The sequence below is a fragment of the Pelobates fuscus genome, chromosome 1 (assembly GCF_036172605.1).
Source record: "Pelobates fuscus isolate aPelFus1 chromosome 1, aPelFus1.pri, whole genome shotgun sequence".
NCBI classification, from domain to species: Eukaryota; Metazoa; Chordata; class Amphibia; order Anura; family Pelobatidae; genus Pelobates; species Pelobates fuscus.
The window spans coordinates 417,371,122-417,395,258 of NC_086317.1; the positions used below are offsets into that span (position 1 = coordinate 417,371,122).

The window sequence follows — 24,137 nt, forward strand, 5'->3', positions numbered from 1 at the left end:
ACCCCACAAAGGCCTACCATTTCTTAAAGTAGACACCCCAGGGTATTTCAAAAGGCATATTTTGAACCTTAGCGTGGGATCATTTTTCCGCTAGCTTGTACCAGGTGTAGTGGTAATAAGCGTTTTTTCTGCCTTTTTGACACACAGTGAGTTTGCACAGTATATTTTGCAAACCTTATGTGTACTATCACTGTATAATACTTCATATGTTGCTCAGCTATGTCTGCTGAGTACAAAAATACCCCCATATGTACCTTTGTCAGGTATATGTGGACATCGGAGGGGCACATTTGGGACACAGCCATTCCATTTTTTTTCAAACTTTACATTTTTACGCTGTGCCCATGTCCCATTTTAGAGTATTTTACCAGGCTATATAAACCAAATACCCCATAAAGCCATACCATTTCTTAAAGAAGACATCCCAGGGTATTTCAAAAGGCATATTTTGAACCTTAGCGTGGGATCATTTTTCCGCTAGCTTGTACCAGGTGTAGTGGTAATGAGCGTTATTAAATGTATTTTTTTACTTTTTAAAACTTTTTTTTTACTTTTTAAAACTATTTTTTAAACTTTTGTTTTGATTATTCATTTTTTTAAAGTTTCCTAAACTTTCGTAAAACTTTTTTTACAGATTTAACATTTTTCTAAGCTTTTTTTTTTACGTTAACCCCTAACTAGCAGTAAGCAGCACTAACAGTAAATTTCCCATAACTCCCACCCACCCCAGCTAGCAAAATATTTAATTATACAATATTTAAATTAGTTAATTAAATAAATTTAACCCCTGAGGGTTAAAAAATAAATAAAAGTTAATCGTCAGGGGTTAAAAAAAAAAATTAGAACAGTATAATACTGTGATCTGTATTTTGATCACTGTAGGCAGTGATCGACTGGCAGGGAAGGGGTTAATTTTTATTTGGACTGGGTAAAGGTTTTATTTTTTTAAATTTTTTACTTAAATGTTATTAAAACTTTTTTTAACTTAATTTTTTTACTTTTTAAAGCTTATTTTTAAACTTTTTTTAACGTTAACCCCTAGTTAGCGTAATACTAAATCCCCCAATTCCCCACTAACTTCCACCCTCCCCAGCTAGCTAAATTTATAATTTTAAAATATTTAAATTAATTAATAAAATAAATTGAACCCCTGAGGGTTAAAAAAAAAAAGAATTAACCCTCAGGGGTTAAAAAAAAAATCAGATCTTAGTAAAATGTAATCCCTGCCAATTGATCACTGTAGTCAGTGATCAATTGGCAGGGAAGGGGTTAATTTTTTATTAAAATGGGTAAAGGGGGGTGGGATTTTAATTTTACTAATTTTTTTTTCCACCAGGGGGCAGGATCACTGAAGATCCGTCTCCCTGCACTTCACACAGAACCAGGAAGTGCAGGGAGGCGGAGGTGAGTATAGAGAGCACATGTGCCCGCTCTGGCATGCTGTCAGAGCGGGCACATGTACTGGGGCAGCCCGATCCGGTGCTCCCGGTCTGCCTCTAATGCAGAGGCAGACCGGAGCACCATTAACCCCACGATCGCCGCGATTGCGGCGATCTGGGGTTAATTTTAACGGGTGACGGACGAGGTCCGTCACTCGTCATTAACGCATTCCCCTGAGTGAAGGACCTCGTCCGTCACTCGTCGTTAAGGGGTTAAGTAATCCTTCTCCTTACATCACCAATTGCATATGTTCCTCTAAAGAGCTCTTCTTAACCCTCATTCTTAAAGTTTAATCAAGTTTGTGTGACAAACGCCACTTTCCACAGACGTTTGCCACGGATTCCTGGAGGAGTGTGGAAGCTGGCCTCCTGTCCACCGACTATGGGCCAGGTCAGCGACTGTAAAGACCCATATTTTAGTTCCCCTGGTTCGGCACTTTCCATTCGTGCGCATAGAACCGAACGCTCAGTCCCTGGCAGCCGATCTAATGGACCAAAACCGTGAATAGACTTCAGGGGGACTTGGCTGCAAATGCCTTGGAACGATTTTCGTCATGAAGACTTTGCGGTTCCCTGTCAGTCCCCAGCGGCACTTAACCGCGATTCTATGGAACTATTTTCGGATAGGGAACCGTGCAGTTACCGGTCAATTTGGTCCTGCGTTTTGGACCACTTTGAAAACGGCCAGGAGAGCCCTTTTCGGAGGGATGGTGCCTGAGACTAAGGGGAACAAACGCTGCTTGCGATCCAGGCGGAACACTCTGGAGCCCCGGCAAAAGCACCAAATGCTCTGGAATCGTTTTGGGTATAGGACCACGTGTGCGGCCGGTCAGAACTTTGAAGCGGCACGGTCATGCCGAACTTACCTTTCCCCAATCGATTCCTCTTCTCTCCCTCTGTCAGGATCTGTTCTTCATTTCTTCCTGTCTGCTCTAGAAAGGCCTATTTGTCTAATGGAGGTTTCCTACACCTGACTGGCAATGAGCAGCGGAGGAGCAAAGTTTGCTTAATTTCCAGTGGTCAGAGCAATTTTCCCACAATTCTCACTGTCCCGGTGAAGCCTCCTTTCAATTTTCCCGAACGTACTGTCATTTTAGACAGAACGTCGGCGAAACTACCGAATTGCGTCCTAACAGAATCAAAACAGTTTCTCTATTTGTTTTAGGACGCAATTCGGGACTTTGTTCGTATCGGAGTTTTAATTCGAATTAATGAAACTCCGATCCTAGTCGTGCCATGGCTGCATCTTGCAGCCGCTTAGTAGATGGCTCCCTAATTCCCACGCTATTAGGGAGCTATCTACCAAAAGGCTGAAAGACCTAAATTGGTCTTTCAGCCAAATTTACTAATACTAAGTAAAGATTACTTGGTATTGGTAAATTCTACCCCTACTCACTTTGCCCTGAGTAGGGGCCTGTCTACTAAACATGTCTACTCCCCCGGCCCCCACCCTTGAGCGATGGGTAGGGGCCCTAAATTACAATAAGGGGGCGGGGGGGCTATTGTCTAACCACCTAAGTTGTAGATCGCGTGTCTGCAGCATATACAAGCTGTGTGTTGTTGGTATTTTAAACCTGAGGTAGGCAACCTTTGGCACTCCAGGTTATGTGGACTACATATCCCTTAATGCTCTTGCAACCATAAAGATGGCAAAATATCAGGAGTGCAGAAGGTTGCCTACCTCTGTACAAAACCATAACACTGAAGTATGCCTTTTACGTTCCCTTGATGGGTCATTTTACATTCTTCTGGCTTTAGGTAATTAAGTGTTCTTGCATAGCAAGACCACTTAATGTTATCTCACATATATGTTATTAATAATAATAATAATAATAATATTATTATAGCCAAATTTACCACCCTAACTCCTCCCACAGTTTTTACACTACATAGACAAAAATATACCAAAACGTGCAGATTGTTCTCGATCGGATTGCTATTACTTTGTGGAACGTTTTGCCGAATGGTTCACAGAATATCGTTGTTCTTGTGGTGAAATTTGTCCCATAGGAATGAATGGCAAAATGTTAAAAACTAGAGTGGGAGCTGGCAAAAGCTGAAAAATCAGGACATGATTTCTAAACTGCCAAATCTTATATCAAAACGCTATCCCTGCTGCCACTAGAAATGTCTACGGCTAAGCCATAGTCCTGATAGTTTTCACAATATGACCATTTGACCATTTGTTTGCAACTCACGCCGTCCATTGACATTCATTGAAACTTCACTCTAGCCAGCTCAAACTTGAAGGGCAATTTCTAAACTGCGACTGTGCCTTCATTTTTAATACTTCAGAGACATACTATGCATCAAAATGTAGGTCTGGGTCTTGTGATTCTCACAATATAAAGCTCTTCGCTTTATAGGATGTCATAGGATGTCTTTGTAGGATTTATAGTTTTTAAAATACGACATTTTGAAGATGGCAACCGCCAAAATACTCTGACCTGTGCCAGGCTGGAGCAGCAAGTGATGTCATAGACAGGTTCTTTTGTACACCTGCTAATGGTTTTTATAAATGTATGTTTTAATGTAACTGTGAAGCACTTTAGGCAACAACGTTGCAATTAAATGTGCTATATAAATAATAACAGTTACTCCGCCCACTCCAGTTGTAGACTACTGGTGGAGGCAAGAACACTTCTCACAATTTCCCCAGAAATTGTAGCTTTTCTAGTTCTAATTGTGACTACATTCAGAGACGTTCTCTAAAATAGTTACTAATTTGACTCCTTTTATTTATTGTACTGAGTGATTGTATTTATCATACAAAGTCCCTGAATATTATAATGGACTACTGACTAGAAAGGATAAATCTACTCTGGTCTTTCAGCATAGAATGACATTACCACAAATCTAGTATTCCAGTATGGAAGCAATGAATATTGGCTGCACACCCAAAGCAGCATTACAAAGACTGCTCTGTTATGTGCTAATCCAGTCTAGCATTCCTGGGAGTGTGACTTTTATTAGTCATGTCACACCTATGATGCAATTATGTTGATGTCACTAGTGGCAGTGTATATATGGGGTGCAGCTTTGGGGAAGTGGGGAGGTTAATTCAGCCATGATCAAAGTAGAGTAAGTGTGGGCTGCCCAGATTCTGTCCTCAAAAGATGAAAACAAACCAGATTTTTACCATATTGCTTGGCAACATCCGCTTTATTTAATTTAAAAAAAATATATGACATTTTTATTTACTTGGGCAAAGTACAATCTATGAATAATTATATATAAAATCTCCTTTTCTGTTTAACATAACAATAACAAAAACTTCAGTTTGGCCAAACCTTACCTTGGGAAATATAAATAAACATTAATATTTCTGAGAATTATGTTTCCATAATGTATACAGCTTGGCTATTTTTGCCTAAAATTTGTATTTGACTGGGTGGCAATCATCTTGGTTTATTTTGAATAAAGCACCAGCAAAAATCAGCAGGAACAATAATGAGGAGTTGGCCACTTCCAGGAATTTGTGACAATTCTATTATTCAGGGAAAATTTATCAGTGTTTGACCCTGCAACTGTAATGATGTCATTACCTGTTGTAATGTTGATTTTATTTAATTTTATTTTTTTTATTTGTTTTCTTCTGCTTTCTTTCAGGATTATCCCAAAAACAGACACCCAGGCTGGAGTCGTGGATCAGTCGCATACCATGCAGGTAAGGGGAATTTCCGTGGTGGAAATCCTGAGCATTCCATAGTAGATCTTCGATATTTGTGTGTTCAGTGGTGCCTGCTGTAGAAACACGGGGACAGAGTTCTATTTCAGTATTTTGTTTTGGTTTGTTTAAAACCTACTTTAAATTTATGCTAATAATTGACATAACCATTGCTAGCAGTGAGTAATTAAAGGAACACAATGTCTTAGGAATACGAACATGTCTTCCTAATGCCTTAGTGTTACCCTACCTGCCAAGGTGTCACCTTTTAAACTTTAACTTCTTCTATGCGGTCACCCCACCTCTGTATTAGGATTGATGATAGGGAAGCATTGGGAAGCTAGAGCTTATATTCGCAAAATGCTGCACTGCGCCAATCAAATGCTCTCTATCAGCAGCATAAGTCTAACTCCCTTATTGAGCAGAAGTGCCTGTGAGATGAAGTGGGCACAGTGAGCCTTTAGTGATCCTTTTTAATGGGGCTCCATGAGTTGTAAAAATAAAACGTTAATGTTGAAACATATACAGGGAGTGCAGAATTATTAGGCAAATTAGTATTTTGACCACATCATCCTCTTTATGCATGTTGTCTTACTCCAAGCTATATAGGCTCGAAAGCCTACTACCAATTAAGCATATTAGGTGATGTGCATCTCTGTAATGAGAAGGGGTGTGGTCTAATGACATCAACACCCTATATCAGGTGTGCATAATTATTAGGCAACTTCCTTTCCTTTGGCAAAATGGGTCAAAAGAAGGACTTGACAGGCTCAGAAAAGTCAAAAATAGTGAGATATCTTGCAGAGGGATGCAGCACTCTTAAAATTGCAAAGCTTCTGAAGCGTGATCATCGAACAATCAAGCGTTTCATTCAAAATAGTCAACAGGATCGCAAGAAGCGTGTGGAGAAACCAAGGCGCAAAATAACTGCCCATGAACTGAGAAAAGTCAAGCGTGCAGCTGCCAAGATGCCACTTGCCACCAGTTTGGCCATATTTCAGAGCTGCAACATCACTGGAGTGCCCAAAAGCACAAGGTGTGCAATACTCAGAGACATGGCCAAGGTAAGAAAGGCTGAAAGACGACCACCACTGAACGAGACACACAAGCTGAAACGTCAAGACTGGGCCAAGAAATATCTCAAGACTGATTTTTCTAAGGTTTTATAGACTGATGAAATGAGAGTGAGTCTTGATGGGCCAGATGGATGGGCCCGTGGCTGGATTGGTAAAGGGCAGAGAGCTCCAGTCCGACTGAGACCCTAGCAAGGTGGAGGTGGAGTACTGGTTTGGGCTGGTATCATCAAAGATGAGCTTGTGGGGCCTTTTCGGGTTGAGGATGGAGTCAAGCTCAACTCCCAGTCCTACTGCCAGTTTCGGGAAGACACCTTCTTCAAGCAGTGGTACAGGAAGAAGTCTGCATCCTTCAAGAAAAACATGATTTTCATGCAGGACAATGCTCCATCACACGCGTCCAAGTACTCCACAGCGTGGCTGGCAAGAAAGGGTATAAAAGAAGAAAATCTAATGACATGGCCTCCTTGTTCACCTGATCTGGACCCCATTGAGAACCTGTTGTCCATCATCAAATGTGAGATTTACAAGGAGGGAAAACAGTACACCTCTCTGAACAGTGTCTGGGAGGCTGTGGTTGCTGCTGCACGCAATGTTGATGGTGAACAGATCAAAACACTGACAGAATCCATGGATGGCAGGCTTTTGAGTGTCCTTGCAAAGAAAGGTGGCTATATTGGTCACTGATTTGTTTTTGTTATGTTTTTGAATGTCAGAAATGTATATTTGTGAATGTTGAGATGTTATATTGGTTTCACTGGTAAAAAATAAATAATTGAAATGGGTATATATTTGTTTTTTGTTAAGTTGCCTAATAATTATGCACAGTAATAGTCACCTGCACACACAGATATCCCCCTAAAATAGCTATAACTAAAAACAAACTAAAAACTACTTCCAAAAATATTCAGCTTTGATATTAATGAGTTTTTTGGGTTCATTGAGAACATGGTTGTTGTTCAATAATAAAATTAATCCTCAAAAATACAACTTGCCTAATAATTCTGCACTCCCTGTATGGTATACTGATATCTCTAGCACATTCCCAAGTGAAACAATAAAAGTGCATACAGCGCTGCATATGTCAAGTCCTTCCAGCCAGCCCTACATGTCATCTGCCACTGCACTAATATGGCCTCTGGGAACAGACCAGGTAGGAACACGCACCGCCACGTTGACATCAAAATGACTTGTGCAGTATCTATTTTTAGTGAGTGGGCGCACACTAGGGTTGAAGGATACATCTTGTGGGCTTCATATTTTATTCTTTACTGGTATAGCTGTGGCACAATAGCAAAGGCTAAGGAAGTCCGAATAAATAAAAGAGAATAACTTTTCTGCTATACATTTACAAGCAATTTTGCTAGCTAGAAAAAGTGGTAACGGTGTAATTCATAGATTTAAAAGTTATTCGGTCAAGTTGGGTTTCACGCCATTATTCAGTTTGCTGTGACCAGTGTGGAAAGGGATGATCTGTTAACTTGTATGAGAAGTGTGCATACTGTATGTTGTTCAAATTGTTTCCTGGCAGGTGCCTGATTTGATCAAGGATGGAAGCTGACGGGCAGATTTGAAATCTCTGTAGAGCTTTACACTTACCGGGTTACTTTCTAAAATGAGAATTCAAGGTGAATTTCAAAATCAAGGTCAAAATAGTCAAACTGTAAAAATTCTCCAAGTTAGCTGTATTTTTAGTTCTGGACTTTAATTTGACATTCACTTTGAATTCTCACTTTTGTAAAAATCCCAGGTTAAACTGCCAGTGCCCTGCTGTGATATTTAGTGCCAGTACTGATCACCAGGGAAATCAGCTGTGCAGTCAGTGTTATAATAAGTGTTCAGACTGCACTGAGACTCCATGCAAGCAGTGGTTGATCCATGGCACACTTACCATTTGCTGTTGTGTTAGTGGATATTTTTGAGCCCTAACTACAATACTTGATTATCTTGGCTTTAAAATATAGTATACTTATCAGATCAGCACATATTTGTTTTATATGAAAGGAGTCAATGTGTTTGCCAAATATTAATATCATACAATATAAAACCAAAATGATCTGTACACTCCAAATAAAGTTTAAAAGAGTGCTCACCAACAACACTATAAGACGAAGTGAATAGAAACATAGAATGTGACAGCAGATAAGAACCATTCGGCCCATCTAGTCTGCCCAATTTTCTAAATACTTTCGTTAGTAGCTGGCCTTATCTTATAGTTAGGATAGCCTTATGCGTACCCCAAGCATGCTTAAACTCATTCACTGTGTGAACTTCTACCACTTCTGCTGGAAGGCTATTCCATGCATCCACTACCCTCTCAGTAAAGTAATACTTCCTGATATGTATTTTTTTTTTTTTAAAACCTTTGCCCCTCTAATTTAAGATTATGTCCTCTTGTAGTGGTAGTTTTTCTTCTTTTAAATTTAGTCTCATCCTTTACTGTGTTGATTCCCTTTATGTATTTAAATGTTTCCATCATATCCTCCCTGTCTCATCTTTCCTCCAAAGGTTCCTTTAACCTTTCCTTGTAAGTTTTATCCTGCAATCCATGAACCAGTTTAGTAGCCCTTCTCTGAACTCTCTCCAAAATATCAATATCCTTCTGGAGATAAAGTCTCCAGTTCTGCGTACAATACTCCCAAGTGAGGTCTCACCCTGCCTAATGATCTAGTAAAACTTGCAAATAGATTTAGTAAATGATGTAGATCAATCCCAAGGTCCTAAAAAAAAAAACCTTGTGTAATGATGGATAACCGTATAAAACTCAACCATGAACCTCAAATGGTTTATTATCATACTAAACACCAAATGTGTTCAAGTTTAAATAACGCACTTACAAGACAGCCAAATTTTAGAGCTTAGATCTGGTCCAGAGCTTCTTGGTTATATTTCTTTCTATATAATAGTATCGGTAAAACAAAAAGAGAGCCAGAAAACAGCACAATATATTTTAAAACCAACAAATATATTAATAACGATTGCACTTACGAGACAGATATAAAAACAAGCTCATCGCCACTGGTATGGTATGCACCCTTCTGTAGTAGGGTGGTAAATTCATCCACCAAGAATGTAGAAGTGGTATAAACTGAACCGAAAATAATGAAATCTGTAACAGCACAGTCCTAATGCTTTTCGTCTTATGGTGGACTTCATGATGTTTCCTCTGCGATAGTCCAATCCAATGCTTCTTATGAGAGATGCACCCATTTATAAAAGCTAATGATGGGAAAAAATGAAATGCAATTATTTCCATTGAGCTGCGTTCAATAACGTTCAATGTCCTCATGGGTGTCAAACATCACATTAACGAGTTTCACTCGGTTGTTGCACGGGCAGCACCTCTAGTGGCTGTCAGGAAAACAGCCACCAGAGATGCTATCTAGAAGCTGCAATGTTTTCATTGCAGGGTTAAATATTGCACTGTTTTACATTGCAGGGTTAAACCTACAGGGCTACTGCACCCAGACCACTCCATTGAGATTAAGTCATCTGGATGCATTTAGTGGTCCTTTAAAACTGTCAAAGGCATGCAAATTTTAAGTAAATATAATAAAATTTGAAACAGTCTCCTACTTTGGGGATTCCCTTATCAACTTTCCATGAATTCTGAATGTACTCCATTCTCCATGAAACCCAACTGTATTCGTTGGAAAGTCAAAGGGAATTTCTTGCCAAAATGTAAACATTCTCTAAGTCAGCTATGTTTTCAAGTCAGATATTTTGGCCTAAACTGTGAAATTTACTTTGAATTCCTCCCAGTTCACACCTTTGTGATTTACCCTGTTAGAGTAAATCGGCCCGGTATATTGTCGTAAAACTGAGAAATTAGGAATTTGTGCTTGTAAAACGCGGGTCTGTTCTTAAAATATCATAGCTAATAATTTCTTTTCTAACAGATGATGGAAAGATTTTCCACGGCAGTGGGGTTGGAGATCCATTCGGACCACGCTGTTATAAGGGAGACATTATGGGCTGTGGAATCATGTTTCCTCGGGATTATATTCTTGACAGTGAAGGTATAAAGTTCAATTGATTTTACAAGGACTTGCTGTTGTTTAGGGAATTTATCTCCTCGTCCATCTTAACATTAACTTAGAAAGAAACCAAACTGAAATAAAATGGTAACGAACACATTGTATGGCTTTAGGATATGACTCTTTCCTGATTCTTCCTTCTCTAGGAGAGAGCGACGACAGCTGTGACTTGAAGGAGCTGAGGTTGCAACCTCGCGGGGTTAGGAATGTAATGTACCTTAGGCGAGAGCTACACCAGGAAGAGGATGGAGAGGACGAGGAGGAGGAGGAAGAGGAGGAGGAGGATCTGGAGAGACAGCATGAAGGCAGGAAAGTTGTGGTAAGGTCAACAGTTCAACTTCATTAAGCTCTGAATTGTGTTGAACTGAAAACCAAATTGCAAAAATAACCGATTTTCTAAAAGTTACAGCATGGCTGTTTTTAGTATGAATTTTACAATTTTAGTTTTAAGTTCTTTCAGGTTTTTTCTGTGCAAGTGTGGATTTACTCTGCTCGTTAAACTCCCAATAATATATAAATGTAATCTCCCAGTTTTTCTAATTGGTAATGTAGGAGTGTAGAACATTTTATAAAGAAAATTGTTTGTATGGTGAAGTATGTAGCAGATGCCTTTTTAAGGGACATTCCAAACACCAAAAACCATCTCTGTTCGTTGCAATTTTTACTTATTCACCCTATATTATGCTTCTTATATTTGCAGGGATTTGCAGAAAAGAGTGAGCTTGAAGTCCCATGTTTATGGTGACATCACTGGGGAAATATTTCCCCCTCGTCGACTATACAAATTACTTTAAAACACATATTTTCCCTCTGTGCTCACTATGTACATATCCACATTTAGTTCTATAGGTTCTTTGAATTAACTGAGGTATTTGGCAAACTAATCTAAGCTGTCCTGTGGGGAAACTGCAAGTGAGTGGCGAACTACAGATCCAGTATTCTAGTTTTGGTTTATTTCCTTGTGTCCGTTTAATCAGACATGTGAGATTGTGCGTTGGTTAATAGAATCTGAGTGCTTCAGGCTTTAACTGATAGAATCCGAGGAGGAGATCCTCTGTGCAGATGTTCTAAACACGAACACATCTGACCAAATGGTCAGACCACACAGGTCTTGCTTAGATTCTCATCAGACTATGAAGAAACATAACTGTAGTCCAACAAGCCATGGTAGTAATAGTCTTTGGAAAATGAGGTGATGAGCAGAATTGTGAAGGTTCAGATCGAGCACTGTGCAGATCAACTAGGGACAGACTAAGGTGAAACAGGAGGCTTGGTTTGGAACATTGTAGTTGATACTAGCAGTAAAGACTAACAGGAAATCACTGGCAGTACTTGGAACTTACATTGGTCTTAGACATAATGGCGCACCAGATTGCAAAGGAGTGTCCTGTCACATCACCTCTTCTGGTGCTACTGTGTTATAAATTTAGCATCCTGTTTGGCACTGAGAATGTGTATTCTGGTGATTTAATTGCAATATACCGAAATTTACTTGCTCAAGCAATGGCCCAGGACTTTCACTTCTGGGTCACCAAATGTGGATAAAAGAATGTTCTTTACCACCAATTCTGTGAATAGAGTTTGGTTCTGCGATATCTAAAACTGCCAAGCTACAACTTTTGAAACCTAATGTGCCCCATGCCTCCCCAAGCTTTAATATTAGCTATCCGTGTTATCGCGGAATAAACTTCTTTCATGACCCTGGTGTTATTGAACAATCTGGTTTTCGGTACTCTGGCAGTAAGTTTTTGTTTTGGGAGTGTTGAGCATCTGATAAGGTTATTTTAAGAAGGGGCTGTCTGTTATACTCACAACCCTTAATTCAATATATAAGTAGAGAAAGTGGAAAAAATAGATTTATTTCTACTGTTTTCATCCTAATGTAAAATAAAAAGCATTCATAGAAGTAGCTAAAACAACAATCTGTCATTAGAAATATACACTATCTTCACATGCCAGCACTCAAAATAATAGTAAATGTTATAAGTACAGTGGTGCCTCGGTTAACATAATTTTCGGTTTACAAATGAAAATCCATTGAAAATAATGGCTCGGTTTACAATTTTTTTTATTTATTTGTTTGCAATACGAAGCACGTTTCCCCAGGATGCATTGCACCTGGCAGGTTTATAGCGCCGCCCCCGTGCATTCTGGAGTCTGTGGGTAGCATGTGGCGTCAAGTGTGGAGGTGTTGGAGCGTTTTTTGCATCGAGTTTTGGAGCCATTCTGGAAAACATTTCCAGCAGTTTTGGGACTTTTTGGAACTTTTTTGGTGCATTTTTCAAGCGGTGGAAAGATAGGGAGCTGAGCTTCATCGTTTGCATGCCTTTTACTGTGTGTTCTGCATTGTGGGTTGGTTTACATGCAAGCTCATTTTGACTTTTTTTGACGGATTAATTGGTTTTCAATGCATTCTTATGGGAAACCACGTTTCGGTTTACAAATTTTTCGCAATACGAAACGTTTAGGAGAACACAGTATATTGTATCCAGTGTATCTCAAATAGAAGCAAACCTACAGATGGAATCTCCAATAGTGAAGTACCACAACTAATTGTTAATATACAACCACACAAAAGATTGAGAGACCCCCTACATCAACATATTGTGAACTCTCATAAAGAGCTGTATGCGCATAAACACTACCCACAATGCATTGGTTTGTCGACAGGGTGAACAAAGGAGAGAGACAGGATTTATTGGCATTGGTTTATCGGCCGAGTAACAATGGATGTGTGATTGCCGCAAGTACAGTAACCCTTTCATCGCCTGTTATAAATGTAAAGCAATGTATGTGAGCTCTTCTAGTTAAAACACACAATATGATGTTATAGTATCTATTTTACTATTTTGCATGCTTTTATTACCAATAGATACTGGTTCCTGATAGATGGTTTATTCTGTGTCTATTTGAGGTTCACTGAAAATAATTTGTATAAAGGAGCTTTGAGAAAACTACAATTATTATGTGTAACCAAAGCAGTTCATTAGATGGAATCCGATTTTTACCGTGTGCAATACAGATTAACATTTGATGACTTTTCATATAGTTTAAGTACTGACACGTGAAGAGTCAAGATCCCTTCTTCCAGTTTCAACAGATCTGCACTTTACGAAATGATCTACAATAACCCACCGGGTGCTGCAATAAACTCAATTAAACTAAATATGACATTCTTGATGACTAACCACAGCTGGCAGAATGTCGTGGGAAATAATGTCCACATCTTTTGCAACCTCCGATAGCAGTCAATGTGCACGCGAGTGTGTATGTCTCACAACCCCAATTTTATCTAATGATGGGTTTAGATAGATAACCTATAGCCGTCTCATAATGCATAGGGTCCTTTCATCAGCTACTGAAAATAACATCTGGAACATTAAATGCTCTTTCAAATCCCCAGGTGGTTTTGATTTTTGCAAAATGCTTTGTGGCTGCAGCAAACACTGGCCTTTGTAAGAGCATTGTGTGCTGTGGTCAACTGATGTTGTTTAACAGAGAGTTGAGGAATGTTATCGGGCAAAGGAAGAATCTCAGGTATGCGTCTTGAGTGCTCCAATGCCGCTAACAAGCAAGATTGTATGTGTATCGCCAGCCAGACCATGTTGGGTGTAAGCTAGTAATTAACTTGTTTGCAAAGAAAACCAAAATGTTTCAGGATTCTAAGGACAAAGTTGTGTTCTACAGTGATTTGGGATTGGAGACAAAAAGCAATTTGAAAGAACACAAAATTAAATTTTCTTTTCAAATAGGAGACATTTCATGATATTAACGCTGCTCTGTAGCCTGTTTCGGCAGTAATAGCCTAAGCAAGTAATATTTTTATCTTACCTTTGGATGTAGTGTTAGCAGGTTCTACCATGCACAGGATTCTTGCAGTTGTGTTGCAAGGCTTGGTAGATTCACTTCTGTTTAGAGAAACTACTCCCATTCTGGCTCTAAAGGCAGAAGTTCCCCCCAGTTAAGGTTAACCCCTTAACGCTGTTATGGCGTTCTATGCCGTCCCGCATTTAAAGGGCTTAAAAGCCGTTGCGGCGGCATAGAACGCCGTAACTGCAGCCCCTAGGCAGGTGTAGGCAACCTTCGGCACTCCAGATGTTGTGGACTACATCCCCCATAATACTCTAAGACCGACAGTGCTGATAAAGCATCATGGGATGTGTAGTCCAAAACATCTGGAGTGCCGAAGGTTGCCTATGCCTCCAGCTACTTACCTCCGCCGCGATCCTCTTATCGAGGGCTGCCTGACAGCCCAGGCCGCCCTCCCCAGGCAAATGAGGCCCCCGGGGGCCATGTGATCGCTCTCAAAGAGCGATCACATGGCCCCCCTATAGCTGGCTGTGGATCTGCCAGAAGAGGGACTGTCTGAAATATCAGACAGTCCCCCTGCTGGTGAGTAGTGCTTTATTTTTGTTTTGGAAAGTTAGAGAGTCACATATAAGGCTTGCATTTCATTTTTTTTACATTGAAATTTGCCAGATTGGTTATGTTGCCTTTGAGAGCGTATGGTAGCCCAGGAATGAGAATTACCCCCATAATGGCATACCATTTGAAAAAGTAGACAAGCCAAGGTATTGAAAGTGGGGTATGTCTAGTCTTTCTTAGTAGCCAATAGTCACAAACCCTACCTAAATATTAGTTTTTTGCTTTTTTTTTTTTTACACAAAATCAAATATGAACGCTAACTTTGGCCAGTGTTTGTGACTAAGTGGCTACTAAAAAAGACTAAAAATACCCCACTTTCAATACCTTGGCTTGTCTACTTTTTCAAATGGTATGCCATTATGGGGGTAATTCTCATTCCTGGGCTACCACACCGTCTCAAAGGTAACATTACTAATCTGGCAAATTTCAATTTGAAAATGGAACGTTCTATATTTGACCCTGTAACTTTCCAAAGCACCATAAAACCTGTTAATGGAGGGTACTGTTGTACTCGTGAGAATCGCTGATTACAAATAAGTGCATTTTTTGCTGTAAAACCAGTATTAAAACAGTATTATGACATTAACAGCTAACATGTCAGTCGGAAATACAAATTGAAAAAAAAATCTTATTTTATCACATTTTTTTTTAATTTTATTCATAATTAATTATGTTCCATATATGAATAGTTAATGATAAATTAACGCCCTGTTTCTCCTAAAAATGATATATAATAAGTGTGGGTGCACTCAATGTGACAGCGGTGAATTACGGTTGAACAGACATATAGCGCAAATTCTAGTTTTTGTTTACGTTTTGTTTTGATCAGAACGTGTACTATTGACTCCGTCCTGAAGGGGTTAAATAAATAATATCAGTTGCATAAATTATACTGATTTGTGACTTTGTGGAGAAAAATCTCACTCCAGTTATTGTGCAAAATTGAACTAGGAACACCACATTTAAGGCTAAATTTAGCTGAAATTCTAAAAATTCTCCAGCTCTTCGATTTTTCTATTATAGTTATTTTAGAATATAATTTAAAATTTCCTTGTAAATTCTCAGGTTTTCATCATATTTTTCTACAATATGAACAGAAGGTGTGATGCCTGCATTGCTTTCTCCTCAGGTTTTCTTCACGCGAAATGGGAAGATCATTGGGAAGAAAGAGTCGGTGTTACCTCAAGGGGGCTTCTACCCAACCATAGGAATGCTGAGCACTGGGGAAAAAGTAAAGGTGGACCTGCATCCCTTGAGTGGATGAAAACCAACATAAAAGCAGATAACATCCAAGCAAAAGAATACACTGCATCATTTTGCCATCATCCTCCCTTACATCGACATCCTGGTCATGCACGATTTGCACGTGGGCTTGTGATAGTGCTTCTTCGTGTCTGGAAACGTGTTTCTGTGCCCCTGCCTGTGAGTTTGGGGTCGGTATTGCTTCATGCCTGTAAATGTTGGTAAAGCAGGAGACACAGCAGAATAGGAAACGAGACATCAGCTATAAAGACCATCTTATAGCAGTTAATGTAGTTACTGTGACAGGTATCATCAGGTAGATAATTATCCAGTTTGATCTCACAGTACGTATCGTATACTTAGACCCATGGTTAAACGTAACACAATGCAATTAGTGCAGTGATGGCTAACCTTGACACCATAAATTGTTTCTGGACTGCATTTCCCATGATGCTCAGCTAGCTTTTAGACTCTAAAAGCTAGCTGAGCATCATGGGAAATGTAGTCCAGAAACAATTTATGGTGTCAAGGTTAGCCATCACTGAATTAGTGTGAACCAAAGTCATTGCACGTTTTAATGGGACTTTGAATGATTGGTACACAGACCTTATAGTAAATGTGTAAAAGAGTACACTTTTTTTCGCTCTATTCAGGAACATACTTGCAGCTTAGTATTCAGATCAAAGTAATTCTTTGACATTTATTATGGTTATTTTTATACTGTTTACAAAAAAGTGCAACCTATCCTCTTCTTAGGTTTAAAACCAATTCAGATATGGTTACACATATATTTACGAAATGACAAATAGACCTTTAGGGATAGTTTAGCTATTTGAAATAGCAAATTTTAGGTATGCATCACCTTGGCCGGGAGGTTACTGCTTATAATAGAACACTGAAACTATACGTTAGTGAAATAGTTTAGCCAGGTGTAAAATATACACTACATTGCTTTATATCTGCCATTAATCACATAAATATACAGGTCTATGATTGGCAGTTTGAGTAGCTCTTGTTGAGCGGAAGAAGAATTGACCTGTTCTCTAGTGCTGCAGTGGGCTGTGTAACGTTAAAATTTGTCTAGCTGTCCTTCGATTTGAATTTATCAGCAGTAGTAACTATGAGAATTGGAGGTCAATTCATCAAGGACAGAGATTTGGATGTTTTAAGGCAGCTTGGTTGGAGTCATACCATACAATATGTTTGAGATGTACTTGACTGAGACTCACTTTCCTAATGTTTTGGAACAAAAAGTCTATCAATACATTTTGTACTGGGCTCAGGTAGCCCAAACTTTAGTTTAGCTACCAACATGCACGTATACTGTAATGATCAAATAGATTTGTCACATCAGGACAACTCTAATAGAGATCCCCTTAAACAGGGCTGTTTAATTTGGAACAAAGCATGTTCCCATAGGAAGCCTGAAATGAAAGTATAGGGTTAATGCTGCCAACCCTTTTATATAGAGGCTGTGAGTTGCCATACGAACTGAGATAAACTTTGTTTTGCTGTGTTTTACTTTTTTCTTTCCATATTTTAACAACCCAAATCTTGACAATGTGTCTAATCTGTTACTAGACACCATTTCAATCCTTATCTTCAGACCTGAAAACTGCACTAAAGCTTAGGTCTTACCACAAATCAATGGAAAGTGGCATTACTACCTCATTATGTCTGCTGCTAATGCAATCTAAACCCATGCTGGCTTCCTCTCACGGTCAACCTGTGCTTTGAAGCAGATCTTGTGTGGCCAACAGGACTATAATGGATCTTGTTTGCCACAACATTCCTTGACTTTGATTCTAATTTTTCTTGTACAACGTTCACTTTACAACCAAAACTACAAGCCAAAGATACATGGTCAGTAGAATTGTACTGTCTGAGTCAGTCTTTTTATAGTAGTAAATATTAAGGTGATGTTCGGGACCTCTGGAAGATTACACGTTTTAAATCCTCATTATTTTCCTGAACCATTTTAATTTTTAATTTGTTAATCATATTGAAAGGATCTATTTCTAATTGGGAAACATTAAATACAGTAAGAGCTATCGTCACCTGGGATATGCCCCTGCTCGACAGATCCAAAGTTAAGATTATCAGACTATATGTTTTTTTTTTTTTTTCTTTCTCCAAATCAAGACTTGTGGGGTATTAACAAGAGAATTTCAAGTTTTGGACAAAACAAAGCTGTTAACAGAAATTTTACTCGCTCTTTGTCGGTTTTATTTTTGGCCTGATGTTTGCCAAGTGTCTGCCATTTGTTGGTGTTAATAAACCTATTCCATTATATGGTGCGGGGATATATACTATATATTTTTGGGCCTGCTGTTACAGATTTTTTTTTTTTTTGGCTAGTATACATTCCATATTGGTTTTACAGAAGATTACTTAGCCTATTACTGACCAAAGTATTAGTTCAGTTTTGGTATAACAGTTATGACAATTATAATTTTTTTTTTATGGGAGTATGTTGAGAGCAGCATATGTTTTGTAACATTGTCATATATATTTGCACTTTAACATTTAAGTGTTTATTATTTTGTTAGATGTGTCACTATTGTTGGCAATATCAGTTTCACTTAATGTGTGTTGTCACACAAATCTATTCTAGCTAATTGACAGCAAAATCAAAAGTTTTGAGTATCGTACTTACATGATTATGTGGGAGAGGAGTTGTACTCCTATTAATCTTAATGAGCTGGACCCTCCCACTCATTTAGTAATATTATTTTAGTTGAAGTTTTACTGGAGCACTACAGAATAAAGGGTGCAATTTAAAGAATGTGTTTAAAAGCACATCTGACGGTTTAGTTTATTAATCCTATGTCGTTTTATTTTTAAAGTTATACATAAAGATGTCTGGTAGTTACCTGGCCCTGCTTTCAAAGGAAATTTGTGAATTTAGCCACTTCTACAATCAGTGGAATATCTTTACCAGTTTCTCCAAAGGCATATTGTTTTTAGACAATGTTTTAGTTCACCAACAAAGTGGCAAGTTAAACTTAAGCGAAGTGACCAAATGTAAGATCACTTTACTTTCATCCACATGAAGATATGTCAGAGAGGTTCTCCAGGTTCTTATTGGTGTCAGTCACCTGTATAGTCAGTCTTTTCTTGAAACCAGAAATGTGTTTTTTTTTTTTAATTTTATTTCAGTTAATATTGCCAGCACTTAGAGCTTAACTGAAAGAAAGCAAAGTAGGCCAAACTGCAATATATGAAGAATCAAATAGATGCGAGTTTTTATGAATGTAAAATCTTCTTTCCATTCTCTGTGTCTTCTCGCTGCCCATTCACTTCCATACTTCTCTGGCCATTTTTATTATGTAACGGTTCCACGGAATTGCACTAGAACATACCCTAATGTCTGTACATATTCAATATACATGTTTATACATATATTAAAGACACAGATCTCTATTTATATGGCGATGTGTTTTTGTGAGTTTTCTTGTGTTGCGTCATTATTTCTTAGTCCAAGTCTCCATCCTCCCAGATTCTGTTTTAAGCAATAAGTAAAGCCACTGCTGTATGATTTACTTAATTTAACAAAGTTATTCAAATATCACACGGCTCACAGTATTGGATAAAAGTATTTTTATTACAAGTTTATATATATTTTACATGATAAATATTTCCATAAAACATTTTTACCAAGCTTACATTAAGAAATGTGTGTAGTTTACTAAAACTATGAATGCTCTTGTATAAAAGCACAAATGCTTCTGACAAAAAGGTATTTATATAATCACAATGTATACGTATGTGTGTGTATATATTACATATAATATATTACATATGCTATGTATAGGAAATATAAATTTCTCTACAGGAAGTATTCCAACAAAAAAAATAACTTAATTTGCTTCAAATCACATAAGTTCTAGTATTCATTATTAACTGTTCCTATTCGTGGTACAGGTTATAATGTTTTTGGGTTTTTGTCTTTTCGAGATCACTTTGGTTATGATATAAATATATCCTCATAAATGAAAAGTTCTCCTGAAGTTCCAGTTAGATGGACAAACTATGTAACACAGTTGCTGTGGAGTATGATCCTTGATGGTAAAACTCAAAGCGTGCAACTAATTTTGCTTTTCACTATATCACTGTCACATTGTAATCTGTTCATGGGAAAATAACAAAACTTTAAAATAAAAATGAAATGAAATTACTGGGATGTCCAGAAATCAACTTCCACAGACCATGAGGTTTAACACACCTCTGAGTTTATGGCCCTGCAAGAGATCATTAGACCATGCCTATACGTTTTGGATTTAGAAGACCACAATGTGTTTCTGATCCTTAATTTACTGATCATTGTCAACGTGAACCCCCTCATGGTTTAACTTGCAGGTAAGATCTCCTCTATACATTGTGCTAACTGAACTGCTGGTTGAGGTTTTTATTTTACTTCCTTTTGCAATTACCATGAAAGTCTACAAAGCTGGCAATGTCAGGTATCTCCCAGGCATTTTAAACAAAAGGAATTTTGTGAACCGTTGATTCCTCCATTACAACAGCCAATAATACTCCGGTAAGGATATTTTAAAGAAACCGTTCAAGTTAATTTTATTAATCTCCTAACATGACAAAACAGAACTCTTGAGAGCTGAAATTTAAAAAACACAAAACAAAACTTTAGCCTATTTTAAAAGTTTCCAATGTGTTCTTTTGATGAGGACACTATTACAGCAGATTATCTCCAGACAGTTCCTATTTAACCTGATGAATATTTACTGCTTCTGCCTGCCACGAGATATACGGCATGCCTTCTCCCTTTTTTTGACAAGCCAATATAGCAGACTGATGTTACTCATTACCATTTATATTATGCTGTAATGGGTATGAGCCTACATAGTAGGAATGTAGGTGCAGTACTTAAAGAGGCTGTAGGGACACCATAACTTCATTAAAGTGTTGTTAAAAATTGCTATGGTGCCCCAAGATCCCTGGCACTTTACCAGTAGGGGGTATGCTCAGACTGTTTAACCCCAGCGCTGGATCTACCTATCCCAAGAAAAATCTGGCTTCTTCAATTGAGTTACAGGAAGCACGGAGTGCTGCTGGGTAGGGCCCCTGCACTAGGTTGTATGCCATAAGAACAGGTCAGCTCGAAGGGAGCGTGCCACTGACAGCACTGGTCTCTAAAGGGGCAACACCATTTTGGAAAAAGTGGGGTGTCAAGGCGTTTGACTTTGTGCCACCCAGTGCAGACTTCTACATTGTTATTTTATTATTTTTGTAATTTATATAACGTCATTTTATTCTGCAGCGCTTCTAGTGCCCTCAGCTCATTGGGATCAAGTTTAATTATGCATTCACATTAAGCTTGCTGGGGACAGTTTCCTTATGTCCCTGGATACAGAACACCAATCAGGAAAGGCGTCTGGGAGGGTCCCACTGTAGATGGGAAATATCTAGATACAAAACAAATCCTTACTTTGTGTCCAACAAATGACCTTTAACCCCTTAAGGACACATGACATGTGTGACATGTCATGATTCCTTTATATTCCAGAAGTTTGGTCGTTAAGGGGTTTACTTTTTTTTTTTTAAATCTACAGCGCATGGATTGAATTATTCACATGCGATTATTTTAGCTAGACACGTGAGACTTTTTTTTCTTGCATATATTTTCAGTTTACAAATTGCTTGACAACTTATTACTGGAGAACAAATTGTCTTGAGCCTGCTTGGGGAACTATTTATATCCCTAACAAACCTAATCAGAACTGGTGGGTGGAGGAGAAGAATGACTAACATCAAATTTTTAAATCCAAAGTTCATGTGCAATTTATCTCCATTTGTTTTCCTAACTTCACGTAGAAAAAAACCCCACTAAGTCAGTATTGACAAATACAGTTTAGAACACAGAAAAGCAGAACCTGAGTGAAAGGTACATGAAGATTAATATGAGAGGAAGCTGTTTTAAAGGAAAGGAGAACATAGAGAAATATTTAGCCAGGAAATATGAACGGTTTGGCTAATGGAATGTTTCTCCATCCTCCTCAATTCATGAATACTTTGAGCAGCCAATAAGAATTCTATAATAAGAAGTTTCTCTTCTACAGGGAAAGCCTTCAACTAATGGAACTTAACATTAATGCAGGATAGCCTTTCATTCAACCAATGCACTTTCTATAATGCAATTATTTTATAGAAAAGGAGAATGGGCAGGCAGAAGGGAGTTTATTCAATGACCAAGAAATGAAAGCTGAATAGCTAAAGTTTGGTACTAAGCACTGATCTGGAAAATCTCCATCTCAACTAGTCAGCGCTTGGATATTTTATTTTCAGTTTGCAATAATTCAGTGTTTAGAGCTTAAGCCCCATATTATTCAGCGCCAACACTAACGAGGGAATTGTGCCTTTCTAGCCCGTTTAAAATGTCTACATTGTTTCTTAAAACGTGTGTCGATGCAGTGTAGCAGGTTACAGGATGTTCCTATTCCTACTATAGAATACTTGTCCGCCATGGGCAAAAGAATTGTTAGAACAATATGAGCAATGTTGAATGTCTCTTCTGCCACCCAGGAAAGCAAAGCAAAGCTTCCACGTCTCTTGATTTAGGACAGATAAGCGCCCTCTTTAAGAAGAAATATTACATACATTTCTATTTGTAAATAAAAGGTAATTCATTCTGAAATCTATTGGCAAGTGGTCCATCTTACTAATTAGAAAGTCACTACCCTGTAGAGGAGAATTTATTCAAGGACTGATCATATGGCAATTTTGGTTTATTTGGATAGCCTTATCAGGAATCACATGGTACATGTTGCGTTTAATGTCTTGTTATAAGTGCACATATACTGGTGTCCTGTAGACAACACGTGCTACGTGACAACGGATGGAGTTGATATCGACCATATCCACAATTACATACAATAACAGTCCCTTATATCCTATCGTAACAGGTAGTTCTCCTTAAATAATGTCCTACTAGATCTCAAGTAACAGAAAGGCACATAGCGGTTTTAATATACCATGTCTGATATCGCCTTGCTGGCCTAAATGTGTTAACTGTACTTATGAATGTCTGGAGAATGGTCTCATGTAGCAATAGCCATTTATTTCATTTTACAATACTAAGAAGAACAGACACTTAGAAGAAGCCTATTTTAGCTCCACATTTAAAAGACCCTCAATAATTATCCTATAAAATTTTGAGTCACATACTGCTCCACTACATCATAACATCCACAGGGCTCTTAATAAACACATTTTCTAAAACCATCATCCAACTTCCTTTGCCCGTGTTCTCTTTGTATCCCATTTCTCCACTGCTCTCCTTTCGTGTTAATTTTATCTCCTTTGTGTGCCCAGCATCACTTTGGTGACAAAGTTAACAATGGCTGATGCGGGTTGTTCTGGGTCCAGTTCTGCAAAAAGGTGGCAAACGTTCTCGGCTGTGGTTCCTGATTTCCGAGCCACAAAACCAAACACCCTGTGAAGACCAAGTGAATATGAACACTTAATGTAATGTATCTACACTTTGCTAATACATTTACTGACTCTCTAAAGCACGGTCCTTGACAGTACAAAATGTAAATGTGTCTTTTTGTTTTACCCCATACAAACTTGCACAATGACCTTGTTTACTAATGGGACTTTGAGCTTTCCTTTATAAACAAGATCTGCATAATATATAACAAAAATCATAAATGATTGAAGCCACAAGCCTGTTTGTTTCCGTTCGATTTCACTGACTTTTTTCCTCTATTTATTTTTCATCTTCCCCAAGCACGAGAAGCAGCCAGAGGGATTCTCACAACCTAATAAATCCTTGCTACCGATGCATACCATATAGATTCGCTGTGAAGCAGAGGTTTAATGTATATATACACAGTGTTTCCACCAAAATCTGTGGCACGATTAATATTGGCGGAGATGGCCAAACTGCAAGAATCATGGGTAGGAAGACTTACATTAAGGATGTCCATAATGCACACACGTACATTTGAGCAACACAACAGGGCCACACAGTGTGTAGCAGACACCTTCATATTCTGTGTGAAGAAATTGGTGCTTATTTCACTGCCATTTCTCTTTCTGTACATCCCCATGTTAGCCAAATGGTTTTATGAAGCAGGAAAGATTGTAAATTAAAATTCCCATTGTTTCAAAGTGGACACAGTTTGATTTTTTTGTGCCCTGAATGCATGTCACAAGCTTTACTTTAAAAGGGTCATTTAACAGATCTATAGACCCATACTTGCATCCAAACTTGCAGTGGTTACCATATGCCAAC

General features: G+C 38.3%; 2 protein-coding genes across 3 annotated transcripts in view; one reads left to right on the top strand and one right to left on the bottom strand.

The window, feature by feature from the left end:
• The window catches only part of SPRYD3 (SPRY domain containing 3), a 56,498-nt gene extending 39,302 nt beyond the window's left edge, over window positions 1-17,196 (top strand). For both annotated transcript variants that reach the window (XM_063428481.1, XM_063428482.1), the window contains exons 8-11: window positions 5,049-5,106; window positions 10,079-10,198; window positions 10,363-10,535; window positions 15,771-17,196. In XM_063428481.1, the coding sequence (XP_063284551.1) occupies window positions 5,049-5,106; window positions 10,079-10,198; window positions 10,363-10,535; window positions 15,771-15,905 (486 nt within the window). In that variant the 3' untranslated portion in view covers window positions 15,906-17,196. The remainder of the gene's footprint in view (window positions 1-5,048; window positions 5,107-10,078; window positions 10,199-10,362; window positions 10,536-15,770) is intronic.
• A 3,326-nt stretch (window positions 17,197-20,522) lies between these two features.
• Window positions 20,523-24,137, bottom strand: part of TNS2 (tensin 2) — a 140,902-nt gene continuing 137,287 nt past the window's right edge. Inside the window, exons 31-32 of the mRNA XM_063437851.1 lie at window positions 21,432-23,333; window positions 20,523-21,348 (exon numbers count right to left, since the gene is read on the bottom strand). Coding sequence (XP_063293921.1) covers window positions 23,192-23,333 — 142 coding nt within the window. The 3' untranslated portion in view covers window positions 20,523-21,348; window positions 21,432-23,191. The remainder of the gene's footprint in view (window positions 21,349-21,431; window positions 23,334-24,137) is intronic.